Source organism: Rhinatrema bivittatum, unplaced genomic scaffold (genome assembly GCF_901001135.1).
Source record: "Rhinatrema bivittatum unplaced genomic scaffold, aRhiBiv1.1, whole genome shotgun sequence".
Lineage (NCBI taxonomy): Eukaryota > Metazoa > Chordata > Amphibia > Gymnophiona > Rhinatrematidae > Rhinatrema > Rhinatrema bivittatum.
Genome location: NW_021820521.1, coordinates 174,152 through 193,327, shown reverse-complemented (window position 1 = coordinate 193,327; position 19,176 = coordinate 174,152). Strand labels below are relative to the sequence as shown.

General features: G+C 44.0%; 1 protein-coding gene across 4 annotated transcripts in view; it reads right to left on the bottom strand.

The window, feature by feature from the left end:
* LOC115081697 (adenylosuccinate synthetase isozyme 2) overlaps positions 1-19,176 on the bottom strand; it is a 206,720-nt gene that overhangs the window by 80,777 nt on the left and 106,767 nt on the right. The window contains exons 1-3 of one of the 4 annotated variants that reach the window (XM_029586117.1): positions 13,896-14,027; positions 12,515-12,584; positions 6,690-6,755 (exon numbers count right to left, since the gene is read on the bottom strand). Coding sequence is in view for 3 of the 4 variants with exons in the window: in XM_029586114.1 (XP_029441974.1) it covers positions 6,690-6,755; positions 13,896-14,211 (382 nt within the window). In the remaining variant the exon portion in view is untranslated. Of the gene's footprint in view, positions 1-6,689; positions 6,756-12,514; positions 12,585-13,895; positions 15,403-19,176 lie in introns of those variants that run through there. The other 3 variants (XM_029586116.1, XM_029586114.1, XM_029586115.1) reach the window with 3 other exon arrangements.

The window sequence follows — 19,176 nt, the reverse complement described above, 5'->3', positions numbered from 1 at the left end:
TGACCTTGGGCAAGTCATTTTACCCTCCATTGCCTCAGGTACAAACTTACAGGCCGCGGGAGACTGGAAAATTGGGCTTCCACTCGCCTGTGCGCGCGATTCTGTATTTAAATTAGGCCCAGCGGTAGAAACGGGCAAAAGGAGGCGCTAGGGACACTAGCGCGTCCCTAGTGCCTCCTTTTTGACAGGAGCGGCAGCTGTCAGCGGGTTTGACAGCCGACACTCAATTTTGCCGGCATCGGTTCTCGAGCCCGCTGACAGCCACGGGCTCGGAAACCAGACGCCGCCAAAATTGAGTGTCCGGTTTTCGAGCCGCTGGCCGAATTCAATTATTTATTTATTTACTTATTTATTTATTTATTTACTTACCTTTTTTTAGCTTTCAGGACCTCCAACTTAATATCGCCATGATATTAAGTCAGAGGGTGCACAGAAAAGCAGTTTTTACTGCTTTTCTGTGCACTTTCCCATGCCAGCAGAAATTAACGCCTACCTTTGGGTAGGCGCTAATTTCTGAAAGTAAAATGTGCGGCTTGGCTGCACATTTTACTTACTGAATCGCGCGGGGAATACCTAATAGGGCCATGAACATGCATTTGCGACAACCATATAGCAGCTTTGCATATGTCCTGAATTGGCACTTGCCAAAAGCGTGCAATTGATCGCTCTCAACTGATGTGCTTTAATGTTTGAAGTTAAGCACTCTGGCTTGGTAGAACAGTAGAAGTGGATACACTGAGTCAATCAGTTTGCTAGTGTTTGTTTGGTGATCGGCAGTTCCGGGGCATTCGGGTTGAAGGAGAGAAAAAGTTATGAATGCTTATAGTAGGCTAAAGCTGTTTTGCAATCCAACCTGTGTTCCAGGGCTTCTCGGCTAGATGCATGTGGCTTAGGAAAGAAAGTCTGTAACATTATGGTCTGACTGAGATGAAAAGCCAACAGTACCTTTGGAAGAAAGGATGGCTGGGTTTGTAGAGTGATCCTGTCATGGAAGAATTGTAGTTAAGATGAGAAATGAACTAGCGTTTGCAATTCACCCATTCGTCTTGCTGATGTTATTGCTACCAAAAATAGAACCTTCCACCTGAGAAATTTTAAAGATGAAGTTTGCATCAGCTCAAAAGACAGGAGCATTAACTTCTCCAGGACGACATTCAAGTCCCAAGGAACAGCTGGGTGTGAGATCGGAGGGCAAAGCCTCAGATCACCTCTCATGAAATGGGATATGAGAGGGTGCATGGACATAGAAGCTCCCTGAATGGTAGGGTGGTAAGATGATATGGTGCTGAGGTGTATCTGGATGGATGACTCCGCCAGTCCAGAGATGTACAGTAAGTGTAGGTACTTTAGAAGTTGTTCCAGTGAGAAGCGAAAGGGGTCAAGTGGTACACTGGTATCTATGCCACTTAGCTGCATAGTTCTTCTTGTGGGTGGCCTTCTTGAAAAAATAAGAATGTCCTGAATTTCTATCGGGGTAGGAAGATAGCTCAGTACCTCCCTTTCAATCTCCATGCTGTCAGATGAAGGGAATCCTGCATGGGGTGCAGTAGTGACCCTCCTTCCTGTGTCGAAAGGTCTACTCTGCTCAGAAGAGGGATCAGATGCTGAATGGAGAGGTGTATGAGGTAGGCATACCAGGGCTGCCTGGGCTACGCTGGTGCTCTGAGTATGAGATCAGACTTGTCCGCAATGCATTTCTGGATTACTCAAGCAATTAGTGGGATTGGAGGGAACGCATACAACAGGTGCTCAGTCCACTCCAGCAGAAAAGCGTCTTGAGCTAGTCTGCGACTGCTGGGATATAAAAAACATAATCGTGGAAGTTTCGTGTTGCACTCTGTGGCAAAGAGATCTCTGTTCTAAACATGGAGGACACTCCGTGTAGAAGTCGCTACGTTTTGATGAAGCTCCCATTCGTGGAGGTGAAAAATTCTGCTAGCCAGTCAACCTCTGTGTTTCTTATTCCTAGCATGTAGGTAACCTGTAGTCGTATGGAGTGGGCTAGTGCCCATTCCAACATGAGCATCGCCTCCTTGCACAGTATCTTGGAATCTGACCCTCCTTCCTTGTGAATGTAGAACATGGCTACTTGATTGCCCGTGTATACCAGGCTGGTTTTGTGTTGAAAGAGGTGTGAAAAAGCACAAATGGCATATCGTATGACCTGCAGCTCCACTAGGTTAATTTGAAATGTTCTCTCTCTGGGGGACCAAAGACCTTGAGTCTTGAGCTGCGAGATGTGTGCGCCCTACCCCTTTGTGGAGGCACCCGTTGTTAGTACTATCTATGTATTGAGAGCCAGAAAGGTGCACCAGACTGTAGCACACCGGGCTCCAGCCACAAATCTACATCCAACAACATTGGTCAGGTCAGAATCAGTAGTGTCAACATGGGATGAAAGAATTATGACCTTTGGTATTTCAGACTCCACTGCATGTGGTGCATATGAAGATACATTGCTGCCACCATGTGACCCAATAGAATAAGTACCTGTTGAGCTGTGGGATGTTGGCTGAGTTTTGACATTGAGGCAAGATTCCGAAAAGTGTGAATCATATCCTCGGTGAGGAAAGCCTTGCAAAGGCATGTGTTTATGATTGCTCTGATGAACTGTAGAGTCTGAGATGGGTTGAGTTTTTAAATAAATAAATAAATAAATAAATGTATGCTCCGAGGGTGACATAAGGGAGGACAGCGCCACACTTTGCTCTTTGAGTTGGAACACAGTTTCTCTGAGCTTATCTCCAAACAAGTTATCTCCCCGACATGGGATGTCAGCAAGTTTTTCCATGGACATCTTCTCGAATCGCACTCGCCCTAAGCCAGGGCATCCTTCTGGCTGCAATAGCCGCCACTAAAGTTCAAGCAGATGTATCAAAGCCTTCATAGATTGTTCGAAGCAAATGCCATAGGACTTCTTCCATATCAGCGACAGTTTGACGCTGTGATCTTTCTGCCTAGTCGCAGTCAGACTTTAGGGAATGGGAGGAATTCGTACAAATATTGGGTTATACAAAACTGGTAGTGTTTTATCTTGGCATTGAACATAGACCCCTGAAATACCTTCTTCCCAAAGTCATCTAAATAGTGGCCATCCTTGCCTGGAGGGGTGTTGGAATATAGCGGGGTCTTCCTGGCTCGTTTCATTGCAGATTTGACCACCACTGACGCGTGTGGCAATTGGGCTGGGCCAAAGTGGGCTGATTTCCACATCCTGAATTTCAAGTCTGTTTTCCTGGAGTTAACAGGTATAGAAAACAGTGACTCCCATGTCTTATCCATAAGCCCACTGAGGACTGAGTGGAAAGGTAGAGCCGTTGGCTCCATTGGGACACTGAAAATTTTTAATAGTCCATGGACCTTGGATCTAGTTCCGGCAGTTTCTTGGTTTCCAGGTTCAGTATGGCACCTCCCTTTTCTATGAACCATGAATAGGAAAGATCCTTCTGGGGCGATGATGGCTCCGGGGGGTCATCTGATGGATCCGAAGGTATACCCATAGAAGATTCTGGCGAGGGTGGTGAAGAGTAAACCGGTTCACAGCATGATCTAGAAGCCAGTGAATGTGACTCATCCACTGGTTCCTCCTCCTCAACGCTATCCAGACCGAGGAGGCTGCTGTGGATTGTGAATCCGTTGCTGAAGGGCTTGAGGGTGGCTCTGGATGCTGAGTGGAAACTAGAGTGTCAAAGAAAGACTAAAGAACCCTGGTTATCTAGGTCATCGTTTGTGAAGCTGCATTCTGCAAGGCTTGGGAGGTGGATGAAGATGTCCTCCTTTTCTTAACCTGTGGAGGCATTTGACCCACAATGGGGGAATCAGTTACTGTGGCCCGCTCAATGAAGCGGTCTAAGTGCGAGTATTGTTTTAACACCCTCTTCTGCTTAGTTGGAAGCCTCTCAGAAGCAGAGAAAGAGGATTGCGCAGAGATCTGTGGAGCACCCACATCAGAAACTTCAGACCCCTCCGCATTCACTCCAGGAAGGCTTCTCCACCGAATCATGCGACGTGCTTGTGCGTCAGGTGCGTCGACGTCATATTGTAAGATTTCATTTTTGCCTTTACATGCGTCAATGCATGCGTCAGCTTTGGCTGTGTCAAAGCACGGTCCGGCACAGGATGCGTCGAGTTCTGTACCTTCGTGCTGAGAGCACGGAACAACGCTCTGCGTCGGTATGGTCACCTCGATTGTGTCCCTGCATCGTGTCAGACGCTCCAACAATGTGTCAACTATCCTCTGTTAGAGGTGCAGACAATCTCGTTTTTGCCTTCACCAACGTTCTCTATGGTGGTACGGCCTGTCTGGGTTTTGGGGGCTTCGCTCCCTTAGCCTTACCCATCAAGCGCTCCAGAGAAGATGGCTTTTTTTGCCGTCCAGCCGCTTGGGCTCTCAGCCTGGGGAAGACTGAGTTGAACACTAAATGGGGGAAGTAGGAGCCTGCCGGGACCCCTTCCAATTCTCAGAGCCTTTGAATTTTTGCGACGCGCTGCCATTGAGCCCTGGGCAACATCCTGCTACAGTCCTGGCAGGATGCCTGATCGTAGTTGGGCCCTAAGCATAGGTAACAATAATTATGTCCTCTGTTACAGACATAATTTTTCCACATTGGCAGAATTTGAACCCAGGCGTCTTCGAGGCCATGGGAGCACTGGAACGTACTGTTTGGGGGCTCGAAGTGAGTAGCTAGAGGAGAAAAAAGAGAAAAATAGGCGAAAGAAGAACCCACGATTGTTGCTGCGCGGGAAAATGAAAAACTGAGTAGAGACAGTCAGTCATGTGGGAAGGCACCGCACAGGCATACAGGAACGAAGTTTTAAACATTCTTTCAGAAGTTCCCACACCGGGCTGGCAAGGGATGCTCCCAGACCGCATGGCTAATTCAGCCTACTTATCTGCAGGAAAAGGACTCTTTCTCCTTTAAAATCAAAATTTCTCAAAACAGAAATGCAGCTGGTTCCAGAAGGTCTAGAGTTGGGGGACTGGAAGAGGTGGGTGAAGACCTTCCTTCACCAAATCACTCTGCATTAAGAGTACAAGCATGGGGAGCAAATGGAGTCAGCAGGACATGAAAGTCAGGCACAGCATTGACCTCTGCCATACTGAATCCAGTTTTATAGAATGACTTACCAGATGAAGAATAAATGGTCAAGTTTCAGAGCACTTAGGTGCCTACTTTTGAGAGTTAAGACACCTAAATTGGCCCCTTTAAAAAGGGATTGGGTTTCAGCCCCTAAAATTTGGTCACCTAAGATGTAGGTGAGGTCAGGGCAAGGAAAGTTTGGGGGAAGGAAGTTTGGCACCTACCGCTCATTTTCAGTGCTAGAAGTGCCCAATTTAGATGGACAAACCTAGGCACTGCCAGAGCACCCCTAACTCTGGCTGCCCCAATTCATTCTTCCTCTCATTGTTTTAAAAAAAATGAAGCCAGGGGGCTGCTAGCACCTCAGAATCTCCCCACCCTCCCACCATTTTAAAAATGCGAAGCTGGGGCCCCTGGCAGCTCTCCTCCATTCTGCTTTGGGCCTGGCAGCTCCCCTCCTTCCCAATCCCTCTCCCACATGGAGGGATGTAAAGGCAGAGCAGGGAGTAACCGTTTTCTCACCCCCAATCCTTCCCTCCTGACTCCCTCTACATACTGCAAGGAGCTCCCATTAAGCCGAGCTGGGAGGAGGCTAGAGCCTTACCTTCTCCCACCATCCCACCATGATGTTTAGACAGAGGGATTGTCTGCGGGAGGCAGCTACTGACACCCCCCCCCCCCCCCACACACCAACAACTTTATATTGTTAAAGTGTCAAAAGGGAGGGATAATTCCAGTAGGGATGGCTGTGCCCCTCTCCCCTGCTTTACAATTTCAAAGCAGAGGGAAGGAGAGAGGGCATCTCTATTGGTGGGACACAAGGCTAAAGTCAGGTGACCATTTTCAGTCAGGGCTGAGGCCAAATTTTGTCCGCCTAGATTAGCTGTTCAGCCTTAGTTGAAAATTAGCCTATAAGGTTTTATTATGTTTCACATTGTGGCCAGCAGAGCCCACAAAATCTTGTCAAGAGTGACTACAAATGTGTTCTTCCATTAAAAAAAAAAAAAAATCTTCTTACAGTTTGTCCTTAAGATTACCTTGTAAGTAGAAACTGACATTTGGGGAGAAGATTTTATTTTTCCTCACAGGTGCATTTCTGAATTTCACAACTCAACCCCATCACATCGTGGCAAAGTCTATCCTGCAACACTCTTAGGACTGCTGCGAAACCAACTGGCATTGATAAATATCAAGAGATAGGGGGTGCTAAATATGTTGGTAACTGTCTTGTCATCACATGCCTGCTGGGACCAGTGCTCTGAGACCGTCCCTGCTGCATCCATCTATTAAGAATGAACTAACAATTGTCCACTGCACATCATCTGAGGTTGTTAAAAAGAGATTACTCTCTTTCTTCGCGGTCAAGAACTGGACTGCCACAAGATACTTTTAACATGACTTCTGTCAGGTCCATGCAGGATATACAGAGGTGATAAAAAAGTCATTGCCATTCGGGAGAGTTTCGGGTTGAGAGTCCGCTACATTGACAGCTGCTCAACAGCCCAGGTCACCACAAGGAGAAGAAGAAAAACTTCAGCCCCCAACTCTCCACCCCCACCCCACCAGACTATTCACAGGCTGTTCAATGAATCCATAAGTTGACCTCACCTCCTTTCTTCAGGTTTTTCTCTGCCTCCTCGAACAGGCCTGGTAGATGAATTACCACTCCATTGCCTAAAAGGGACAGAAATACACAGAAACTGAAGAGAAGGTTATATAAGATGTTATTTTTATTGCACTGGAGGAGTAAAAACACAAATAAAACAAAGGCTCCCACTCCCATCAGTCTGAACCCGACATAGCCTGGGAAACTGCAGCTTGCAGCACCGTGGAAATGCTGCACCAGGTCCGCTCAGAACAAACCAGAACTGTCACCAATCAGAAAGCAATTTAAAAAAAAAAAATAATACAAAGATACCTTTGTTTTTATTTTTTTTTTTTTTAATTTCTTTGTTTACAAACCAGCTGTTTGGGTTTTTTTTGACAAGCTGAACCAGAACCTGTACTACACCAATGTTTAACTACCGCGGCACCAGAGACCGGCACCATTTCTGCTGGTGCGCGGGGAGCGATGGTGATTGCAGGAGGATGAGGAGGAAAGCAAGACCTTCCCTTGCAGCTGCACACATTGCACTGCATCCTGCACTATAGCCAGCAGAGGCTCTCTCTCTTAACCCTCCCCCTCCTGCAGTTTTCCCAGTTAGGGCCTGTCCTGCCTCCCATCTCTGGGATGGGAGCAGCTGCAGCTGAATGCTAATGAGCTGGCGTGAGACTTGAGTCCGGGTCTGCTCCGATTACTGGTGCTGCCTTCCCTACAGGAGCCACCGCGGGGGTCAGAGAGCAAAGCAGATGCTGGCTCGTTAACATTCAACTGCAGTTGCTCCGCTCCCAGAAAACTGGACCTCAGGATTGGCCCCAACTGGAAAAAAAAAATGCCCATGGTGCAGGGGTATTAACTGTAAACTGTAGTAGTATTGCCAGCTGGTATGGGGAGCAAGAGAGAGAGGAATTTTTTTATTTTTTTAAATGATGAGCTGGTTGCTGACTGGGAAGGAAGGGAAAGAAAGGGATAGTTTTTCCCTTTAAAAAAAATGGCCAACTGACAGGGGGCAGGAAGGGAAGAGAGGGAGGGATTTTTTTATTTTTTATTTTTCATAAATCCACTGGTGGCTATATGGGATGGAAAGCTATGGGGTTTTTTTCCTTTTCCGAGGACAATGCTCTTGGCTGGCTGGGAGAGGGAATGGGCAGATAGAGAGCAAGGGCTGGGGTTTTTTTTTTTGTTTTTTTTCACTATGAGCAACTTTTGTTAGAAAACAATTTTCTTAAACCGGCTAGTTTCCTTAAAATGACAAAGGCCAGTTGCAGGGCTGATCCATGAGATTCAAGACCTTGTGGGGGGAGGAAGTATATCTTTCCCCCTACACTACTACATTTCCTAGAGGACCCCTCCACCAACTAATCAGTGCTGCAACTGAGCCATATGACTTAAGGAAGGTAGCTAGCGGGTCCCTGGCGTACAAAATGCTGAGAAACAATGTACTACACTATCATGGTCTTGTTTAGATTAGTACCCTTGTGAACGGGTCCATCAAAAATGACCGGCAAGGGGCCCAGAGGCTCATGTGGCAAGTGCTGTGCATCTGCTTGCAATGGCGTGGAGAGTACAGTGGCAACACACGTAAAGCACCAAAATCTCAAACGTTGCCAACCCTACCTTTAGAATTGTCCTTAAAGAATCAATGAAGCAACACACGTTACTCTTCTTTTCCAAACACAGTCTTTAATCACAATTTGAAAGACTTAAAGACCGTCAGGTTGATGCTATACCATGCGCTGGCTGCAGCACATGGTTTGGCGCGGGTCTATATCCCCCTGATGCAAGACAGGGGATAGCGTGTCTAAAACATGCGTCCTATCGCGTGTGTAGGTTATAGCGCTCATCACATACAAATGCATGTTGATGAAGCTACTATCGATTCTCCCTCCATGCAAAAAAATTTTTTAAAAACGTTGCGGCAGAGGTACATTTTTACTCTAAAATTAACACCAGCTCTGGAGTCTTGAGAAGCCCAAAAAGTGTACAGAAAAGCAGAAAATGACTTTCTATGACTTAATATCATGGCGATATTAAGTCGGAGGAACTAAAAAATTAGAAATGTCCCAAAACAAAATTTTAAAAAGTGTGCTGGTGGTCAGGTTAGGAAAACAGACGTTCTAAAATTGAGCGTCCTTTTTTCCCTAAGTGGTTGACAGCCACCTCTCTCAGGCGCCTGCTGCCGAGGCAGTGCTAGGAGCATGAAATTTCCCCTAGCACCTCCTTTATACCATGGCAGCCCATTTGCATTTAGTATTAGGCATCCTGGAGAAGTGGATCAGTGTGTATTAAGGGAGTGGGCGCTCAATCATGAGCGCCTCTTTAACACATGTCGATATTAGAACATAAGATATGCCACGCTGGGTCAGATCACGAGTCCATCAAGCCCAGTATCCTGTTTCCAACAGCGGCCAATCCAAGTCATAAGTACCTGGCAAATACCCAAACATTAGATAAATCACAAGCTATTACTACTGCTTATTAATTACCATAATAGTTAATGGATTTTTCTTCTAGGAACTTATCCAAACCTTTTTTAAACCCAATTACACTAACTGCTGTAACCACATCTTCTGGCAATGAATTCCAGAACTTAACTATGCGCTGAGTTAAAAAGAAATTTCTTCAATTTGTTTTAAATGAGCTACTTGCTAACTTCATGGAGTGCCCCCTGGTCCTTCTATAAATAACTGATTTAAATTAACTTGTTCAAGTCCTTTCATGATTTTGTAGACTTTTATCACATCCCCTTTCTCAGTCATCTCTTCTCCAAACTGAACAGCCCTAACTTCTTTAGCCTTTCCTCACAGGGCAGCCATTCCATGCCCCATATCATTTTGGTCAGCCTTCTCCAGTGCAGCTCTATCCTTTTTGAGATGATGTGACCAGAATTGCACAGTATTTAAGGTGCGGTCTCACCATGGAGTGAAACAAAGGTATTATGACATCCTCCATTTTATTTTCCATTCCCTTCCTAATAATTCCTAACATTCTGTTTGCTTTTTTGATTGCCACAGCACACTGAGCCAACAATTTCAATGATTTATCCACTATGCCACCCAGATCTCTTTCCTGGGTGGTAACTCTTAAGATTGAACCTAACATTGTGAAACTACAGCAAGGGTTATTTTTCCCTATATGCATCACTTTGCACTTGTCCTCTTTAAATTTCATCTGCCATTTGGATGCCCAATCTTCCAGTCTCGCAAGGTCCTCCTGCATTTCATCACAATCCGCTTGAGATTTAACTACTCTGCATGATTTTTGTATCACCTGACGTACCCCTTTCCAGATCATTTAGAAATTTATTAAAATGCACCCGTCCACGGGCAGATCCCTGAGGCCCTCCACTGTTTACCTTTGTCCACTGTGAAAACTGACCATATAATCCTGTTTCCTGTCTTTTAACCAGCTTACAATCCAAAAAAGATCATCGCCTCCTATCCCATGACTTTTTAGTTTTCTTAGAAGCCTCTCATGCAGTCGAACACCTCCTGAAAATCCAAATACACCACATCTACCAATTCACCTTTATCCATATATTTATTCACCCCTTCAAAAAAATGTAGGAGATTTGTGAGGCAAGACTTCCCTTGGGTAAATCCATTCTGGCTGTGTCCTATCAAACTATGGGCCTCATTTTCTAAAGTATCGCAGACCTGCTATACTTTAGAAAATTGCGCTAATGGGGGCAGGGGGGGCGGTCCTGCGCTAGCCGGCAGCAATCGCACCACCGCGGTGCGATTGCTGCCGGTTTCGAACCCAATAGAGCCACCGTGAAAGGTGGTGCTATTGGCCGCGAAAAGGCCCTTACCTTTTCGCTGTCCGCGGCGGCGTCACAGAGTCGGCCCCGGTGACGCCCCGACTCCTCCTCTTCCGGGGCCGACTCCGCCCCGATGTAGGTAGCGCAGGCGTGCGCTACCTTCGCAAGCTATCACAGGCTTGCGCTGTTAGCGCAAGCCTGCGATAGCCTTGGAAAATAAGGCTCTATGTCTATCTAAATGTTTTGTGATTTTATTCTTGTAACAGTCTCCATGATTATTCCCAGCACTGAAGTCAGGTTCTTGGGTCTATAGTTTCCTGGATCACCCCTGGATCCCTTTTTAAATATAGGGATTACATTGACCATCTTCCAATCTTCAGGTACATCGGATGATTTTAATGATAGGTTACAAATTAATTGAAATAGGTCTGAAATTTCATGTTTTAGTTCTTTCAGAACCTTGGGGTGTATACCATCTGGACTAGGTGATTTACTATTCAGTTTGTCAATCAGGCCTACCACATCTTCCAGGTTCTCCATGATTTGCTTCAGTTGATCTGAATAGTCACCCATGAAAACCTTCTCTGGAACGGGTATCTCTCCAAAATCCTCTTCAGTAAACACTGAAGCAAAGAAACCATTTAATCTTTCTACAATGGCCTTATCTTCTCCAAGTGTCCCTTTAACGCCTTGAACATCCATTGGTCCAACCAACTCCCTCGCAGGCTTTCTGCTTCGGATATATTTTTTAAAGTTTTTATTGTGAGTTTTTGCCTCTATGGCCAACTTCTTTTCAAATTCTCTTAGTCTGTCTTATTAATGTCTTACATTTAACTTGCCAATGCTTATGCTTTATCCTATTTTCTTCTGATGGATCCTTCTTCCATTTTTTTGAATGAAGATTGGCTAAAATAGCCTCTTTCACCTCACCTTTTAACCATGCCAGTAATCGTTTTGCATTCCTTCCACCTTTCTTAATGTGTGTGGAATACATCTGGACTGTGCTTCTAGGATGGGGGTTTTGTTTTGTTTTGGTTTTTTTAACAATGTCCATGCTTATTGCACACTTTTTACCTTTGTAGAAAAAAACTGAAAGGTGCAGCTATTTTTCACATTTTATCAGTTTCCCTTTTGAAAGTTTAGCGCTAGAACCGTGGATTTAGCCGTGGAGTTTAGCGCTGGAGCCTCTAGTGTCCCTCTTCCAGTCAGGAATTCAAATTTGATCATATTATGATCACTATTTCCAAGCGGCCCCACTACCATTACCTCTCTCACCGATATTGCATCGGCCCATGTGTTTGGAAGAGAGAAATGTGTGGTGCTTTATTGAGTCTTTCATGACAGTTCCAAAGATAGGGTTGGCAACACTTGAGTTTTAGGAGCTATGCACCACCATGCATAAAGTCACCAGTTCAATCTCCGAGCCCGGTCTTCTGCTCCCTGAGGCAGCCAGGGATGCTGCAGAGACAACATTCACAGCCTCCAGGGGCAGTCACTGTCATCCCTCAAGGGTGACACCTAGTGGCCAAATACAGGGCCCATGATTTCAGGGCTCCGGATGGTGAGGGTCCTCAGCCCAGGGCCCTGGCTGTAATCACTAAATTATAACCAGATGGGAGGGGATATAAAATAGGAAACAAATGCCTGGATAGTGGTGAATTATGGCTCTTGGCGTCATTTGCCAGCCCTGGTTCATATTGAGCTGGAAGTAGAAATGAGTAGGAGGAAACTGCTGGATCAAAAATTTAAAAAAAAAAAGATGTTAAAAACCACCTAAAAAACAGACCCTCTGACTGGCTAGTCTACAGTTATCTCAGTCCATACCAGTACAAAATAAAGGGGACAGGAATTTAGGGGGGGGAATTTGGTTTTTTTTTTTTAATCTCAAGACAGCCAGAAAGGGCATGTAAAATTTTGCACTACTTCTTCCCATCTTAGAGGTTAGGAGACACATCATGTATATAAGTTGGTGTTAGTGCCTTCAAGCCTTATGCCTGAATATGTATATAAGTTTGCTATATCGCCTTCAATCTTTGCTCTCTTTCCTACGTGCACATCCCATTTCTTTCTTACCCTGTTTTTTGTAACTGCTCCCTTCCTTCTTTTGTTTTCCCCTTGTTACATGTAAACTGGCATGATATCTCTGATGATGGTCGGTCAAGAAAAACCATAAACAAACAAACAAACAAACAAACAAACAAACAAACAAATAAATAAATAAATAAATTACAGATTGTTACAAGTAGGGAGATTCCTGCTTTTTAAAGCTGGGTATGTTAAATAATATGGACCACCATAGTATTGATAATGTATTCTGCCTCCAGTAAGTGCTCAGTTAAGTAAGGATTTGGTGAAATGTGGTGCCATCTGCAAATTATGGTAAGAGGGTTTTGAATAACCCACAAAATTTCCACCAAAATGACCCTGAATGTGAGATTATGCCCAAATTCAGACTGCACAGTGCCAATCTTGGCAGAGCATGTCAAGTAAAATCACAGTGTAAACCCTCTGGGATGGGCAGCCTAAGCTGGTCACACTTTTCAACCATTTCCATCACTTGCTTCACTTAACTCCTTTTTTCAGCACTTTTCTGTGTTACTCTAGCATGGATTTTCAAGTTTACGCAGATTTTTAACCATTTGTTTTCGTTTTAGTGCATTTTAACTCCTGTATCATTTGCACGCCATTTGCTTACTGAATCTCATGCTAACATGTTTACCACGTGAGTAAATGAAAACTGCATGGGTTTTAACCTACACTGCATTACATCAGCTTCTACGTCTTTAGCTGAATAAGAGGCAACATCATAATTAGCTTTACTGGCAGGTTGAAAGGCTCCCAGAAAAAAAACAAAACATACATAATCCCAAGCTTACAAGAAACATTTGATGGAAAGGAGGAAGGGGTTTAAGATAAACATCAACTCTGCACACTCTGCATTTTACATGCCGATCAGACCTTTGCTGCTGAAATGGTCTTCCAGCTGTCCCCAGGACTGACATCCACCATTGGGTCTTAGCCCCGCCTTCCCTGGGTCCTGTGACCCAATTCGAGATGCTCTCTATTAATAAAAGGGCTAACAGGTAAGCCCCTGCTGAAGGGCACGCCCCTTTGTGAACCCCTTGGTACAACCCCAGAGTGACAGTACAGTTGCTGTTGGCTTCAGGGGCGTTGCTAGTGCTCAACAGATCTGGGGCACAGGCCCAAAGCTCTCCCCCCACACCTGCCATCCCCTAGCCTAGTAGTAACAGCAGTGGGCTATGAACCAGGGTTCAAATCCCACTGCTGCTCCTTGTGACCTTGGGCAAGTCACTTCACCCTATACTGCCTCAGGTCCAAATAGACTGTAAGCCCTCTGGGGATCGGGAAATATCTATGGTACCTGAATGTAATCTGCTTTGAAGGGCCAAAAAGCAGAATATACAAGCATAACTAGGATACAAGGTTTAGCTACCTGGTTGCCTTGACTCTCTGTTCCCTCTTGGTGCAGTTGCAGTTTGAAAAGGGAGGCCTGTGGCAGTACTGCAGAATCTGTGTAGCATGGTGTCCAGTCTTTTGAGCCACAGGCTGCTCCTCTCCTGAGTCCTAGAGCTCCTATCTGCTAGGCCTCTTCTTGCACTGGGAATGGTTCCTGCATGGCTTGTGGATTGGACCACAGACAAGGGACAGAATCTCAAACATCCTACACCTCCAGTTCTGTAACACACACTCCCCTCCACAGAAATTCCCCCAACAATTGACATAGAACATTTCCCCTTACAACTCACCATACAAAAAAAAATCTAATTTATAGCATCACTTCAATAAGAGCAACATCAAAACATTCCAGTCAGATACTTTTCGAAGAAACAGAAATTCCTGCAGAAACAAAGGGAAAAAAAAAAAAGACAGAACCTATGTAGCTAGCCTGCCATATCATATCAGACCTAACTCCCAGGACTCAAAGAGCAGCAATCCTTCCTAAGAAAGGGCAGCACTGCCTTAGAACACCAATACACCAGCCAGACTGCTATAGGTTCCTACACAGACACTACATTCTAGCAGAATTCCTCACCTCGGTCACACACACAGGACACAAGCTGACCATTACCTAATACAAAACACAAATCACAAACTGAATCATGCAGATAGAAACTGAAATGGAAACCCCAAGAAGCCAGACTCTGCATGAGGTGCATCACCAGACAAAAAGAAACAAGATGCATATCTTCCTGCACTGAGCAAAATACAAACCTATAAGAAATGCACATTCCCAAAGCTAACTCATTCCATTCTTTAAAAAACAGAAAATACAGTTTTGTTTTTATCTTTTGTGGTCTGGGAATTTTATAATTTTTTTCATTGGATTGGTCCTGGTCTCTCTTTTTGAACATCTATGCTCTTTTCCAGGGTGTTTTTTCCATTTTTTCTCTCTCCTGCTGCCTTCTTACCTTCTTTTCCGACATCTGGCTGATACTGAAGTTTCCCTTTCAGCTTTTTTCCCTATTTCTCTGACATTCCTTCGTTCCATAGCTAAATTTCATCATCCTCCTCCCCATCTAATCCTCTAGTCCTCTGTCTCAATTTTTATCTTTCACCTATCATCTGTCCATCTCCCACTCTCAACCTCCTCAACTCTCCCATTCCCCCCTCTCTCACTTCTCCAGCTTTTACCCACTCCCTAGTTCTCTATTTTCATTCTATATACTTCCCCTCCTATTAACTCTTATCAACCTTCTTCTGCCTCTCACCAGTTCACGCTCCTTCCCTTCCAGGTCTCCAGCCTGTTGTATTACTTACTTCCTAAAAAACCACATCAAGCTTTCACGTTTGAAACAAAAAATTCATATATATCCACGTGAATTGAAGAATAAGGAGAACCTAATATGTAAGTTCTCTAAGGAACATATAAGCATATAAATAGTTAGATCAATCTTAGGTCTTGAAAAACCTCTTTCTACCTTGGAGCCTTCCTCTTCTCTCCTGACGGCCCTGTGGTTAAAATCTGAGCTGTTTGAACCACAGGGACTCTTGTATCTAGAAGCCCCACATGGTTCAAACATCAGCTGTTTGAAATGCACAGTGTTGCAGTAATTCAAGCAGCTGATGTTTGAACCGTCCTGGGTTCCTCCATAGATACAAAATTCCCCATGGGTTCAAACAACTCAGATTTCAATCACAGGGGAGGCAGAAGGGAAAAGGAAGGCTCCAAGGCAGGCACTACAGCTGCAGAAGAACAGGAATTAATCATATCATTTTTTGTGGGGGGGGGTTTTGTTTTGTTTTACAGTGGCAGCAGACTCGGGACACTCAGATTCTGGGCACAGGCCCCATGTGCCCAGGGCTAATAACACCCCTGGTTGGCTTATTAGCATTTTATATTCGCTCTCAGTTTTACTTTGATGATTTGCTTTAAGTGACATTTTTGTTAGCTTATAATTTTCTTTTGCAATTGCTTCTAATTATTAGTTTTGTGGGTGATTTTATTTCTATGATCCAAGGCCTTGGCTAATATTATGCTGAGGTATTTAACCCTTGTTTCTATGATAATTATCAAGCGAGGAACCTGGTATACCGCCAATTTCCTGGGCTTTTAAATTGTTTACCTATTTGACTAGGTCACAGGTGAGGATGGGATATAATGTAGGGGTGCTTTAAAAAGGTTTTCTATGAAGCTATCATTACTGTACTGGAAAATTGCACTGAACATACTAGCAAGGATGCTGAAAAACTAGAATGTGTGTAAAAGGTAAAAAATTATGTTAAACAATGACTTTTGTTTTGCCTTCTGGGCTCAATTTACAAGAAATCACATGACTTACAAGAATTCATTCTTAACATCATATATGAGATAAAATGATGCTGCCATCCAAATAGGAAAATGTTATGCAAACAAACTAACTCACTGGTGTGTAAATTATAGGGGTGACCTATTTAACTGACTGTATCAACAACATTCTTTGAGACTGCTTCTGAATGGCTTTGCTGATAATTGAACTCTTCTGGAATATTCCAGGGGGCGATCCAGGTAACTATAGACAAGTGAGCCTGACTTCAGTGCCAGGAAAAATAGTGGAAACTATTCTCAAGATCAAAATCGTAGAGCATATAGAAAGACATCGTTTAATGGAACACAGTCAACATGGATTTACCCAAGGGAAGTCTTGCCTAACAAATCTGCTTCATTTTTTTGAAGGGGTTAATAAACATGGATAAAGGTGAACCGGTAGATGTAGTGTATTTGGATTTTCAGAAGGCGTTTGACAAAGTCCCTCATGAAAGGCTTCTAAGAAAACTAAAAAAGTCATGGGATAGGAGGCAATGTCCTTTTGTGGATTACAAACTAGTTAAAAGATAGGAAGCAGAGAGTAGGATTAAATGGTCAATTTTCTCAGTGGAAAAGGGTAAACAGTGGAGTGCCTCAGGGATCTGTACTTGGACCGGTGCTTTTCAATATATATATATATATATATAAATGATCTGGAAAGGAATACAAGTGAGGTTATCAAATTTGCGGATGATACAAAAATTATTCAGAGTAGTTAAATCACAAGCGGATTGTAATACATTACAGGAGGACCTTGCAAGACTGGAAGATTGGGCATCCAAACGGCAGATGAAATTTAATGTGGACAAGTGCAAGGTATTGCATATAGGGAAAAATAACCCTTGCTGTAATTACACGATGTTAGGTTCCATATTAGGAGCTACAACCCAGGAAAAAGATGTAGGTATGCACTGTCTTTCTGACACTTCTTTGTGCTATATTCCTGTATACCAGTGTTAGACAGAGAATTAGGCATCATAGTGGATAATAACTTTAAAATCGTCGGCTCAGTGTGCTGCAGCAGTCAAAAAAGCAAACAGAATGTTAGGAATTATTAGGAAGGGAATGGTTAATAAAACGCAAAATATCATAATGCCTCTATATCGCTCCATGGTGAGACCGCACCTGGAATACTGTGTACAATTCTGGTCGCCGCATCTCAAAAAAGATATAGTTACGATGGAGAAGGTACAGAGAAGGGCAACCAAAATGATAAAGGGGATGGAACAGCTCCCCTATGAGGAAAGGCTGAAGAGGATAGGGCTGTTCAGCTTGGAGAAGAGGCGGCTGAGGGGGGATATGATAAAGGTCTTAAAGATCATGAGAGGTCTTGAACGAGTAGATGTGAATCGGTTAATAACACTTTCGAATAATAGAAGGACTAGGGGGCATTCCATGAAGTTAGAAAGTAGCACTTTTAAGACTAATTGGAGAAAATTATTTTTCACTCATCGCACAATAAAGCTCTGGAATTTGCTGCCAGAGGATGTGGTTAGTGCAGTTAGTGTAGCTGGGTTCAAAAAAGATTTGGATAAGTTCTTGGAGGAGAAGTCCATTAACAGTTATTAAATGAAGTTTACTTAGGGAATAGCCACTGCCATTAATTGCATCAGTAGCATGGGATCTTCTTAGTATTTGGGTAATTGCCAGGTTCTTGTGGCCTGGTTTGGCCTCTGTTGGAAACAGGATGCTGGGCTTGATGGACCCTTGGTCTGACCCAGCATGGCAATTTCTTATGTTCTTATTTGTGTTTATTTATAGCCCACAACAATATCAATATTTTCTCAATAAAAAACAAGGGCCCAGCAATTTCTAATTTAATTTTAGACTGCTTTTCTGTACACCCGCCGACTTAATAACCTAGCAATATTAAGCTGGAGGGACCAAAAATTAAAAAAACAAAAAACATGCCCGCCAGTCAGCAGGTTAGAAAAATTGATGCTCAATTTTACCAGCGTCCGTTTTCCTAGCCAATGGCTATCAGCGTGTTCGGAAACCGATGCCTGTAAAATTGAGCGTCTGTTATCAGAACCTGCTAACAGCTACCTCTACACTAATAAGGAGGCTCTAGGGACACGCTATTGTCCCTAGTGCCTCCTTATTAGCACGACCCCTCCTTTAAGTAAAGAATCGAGCACCTAGGAGAGGTGGCTGGGCACGCGTTGGGAGAATGAGCGCTCAACATGGAGCGTCCATTCTCCCTCAAATCTTACAGTGCCGGCCTGTATGTTATAAAAGTAAACAAAAAGTAAGAAAAATAAGAAACCAATCTGGTTCTTGAAAGAAGTGGCTGACATAATAAAAGCAAAAAAAGCAACATTCAATTATAAAGGATCCCAAAAAGAGGAACACAGGGAAGAATAGCTAGTAAAACTTAAGGAGACAAAAAGTAATCAAGAAAGCAAAAAGTCTGATAGAAGAAAGGATTGCCAAAGTGGTAAAGCGAGGCGAGAAAACATTCTTCAGATACATCAGAGAAAGGAGAAAGGTCCAAAGAGGTATAGTGAAATTGAATGGTGACTAGGATCAATGTGTAGAGAGAGACAAAGAAATGGCAGAAATATTAAACAAATACTTCAGTTCTGTATTCACTAAAGAATACCCGGGAGAAGGGCCATTGCTAGTTAACAAGACTGTGGAAGGGGGTGAAGTAGACAAAACTTCATATACAAAAGAGAATGTATGGGAACAGCAGGGAAAACAAAGTGGACAAAGCCATGGAGTCTGATGAGGATCATCCCAGGATATTGAGGGAGCTCAGAGACGTGCTGGCGGGTATGCTGTCTGACCTGTTCAATAGATCCTTGGAAATGGGAGTGGTGCCGAGTGACTGGAGAACAGCGATGGTGGTCCCGCTTCACAAGAGTGGTAGCAGAGACGAGGCTGGAAACTACAGGCCGGTTAGCCTCACCTTGGTGGTGGGAAAATT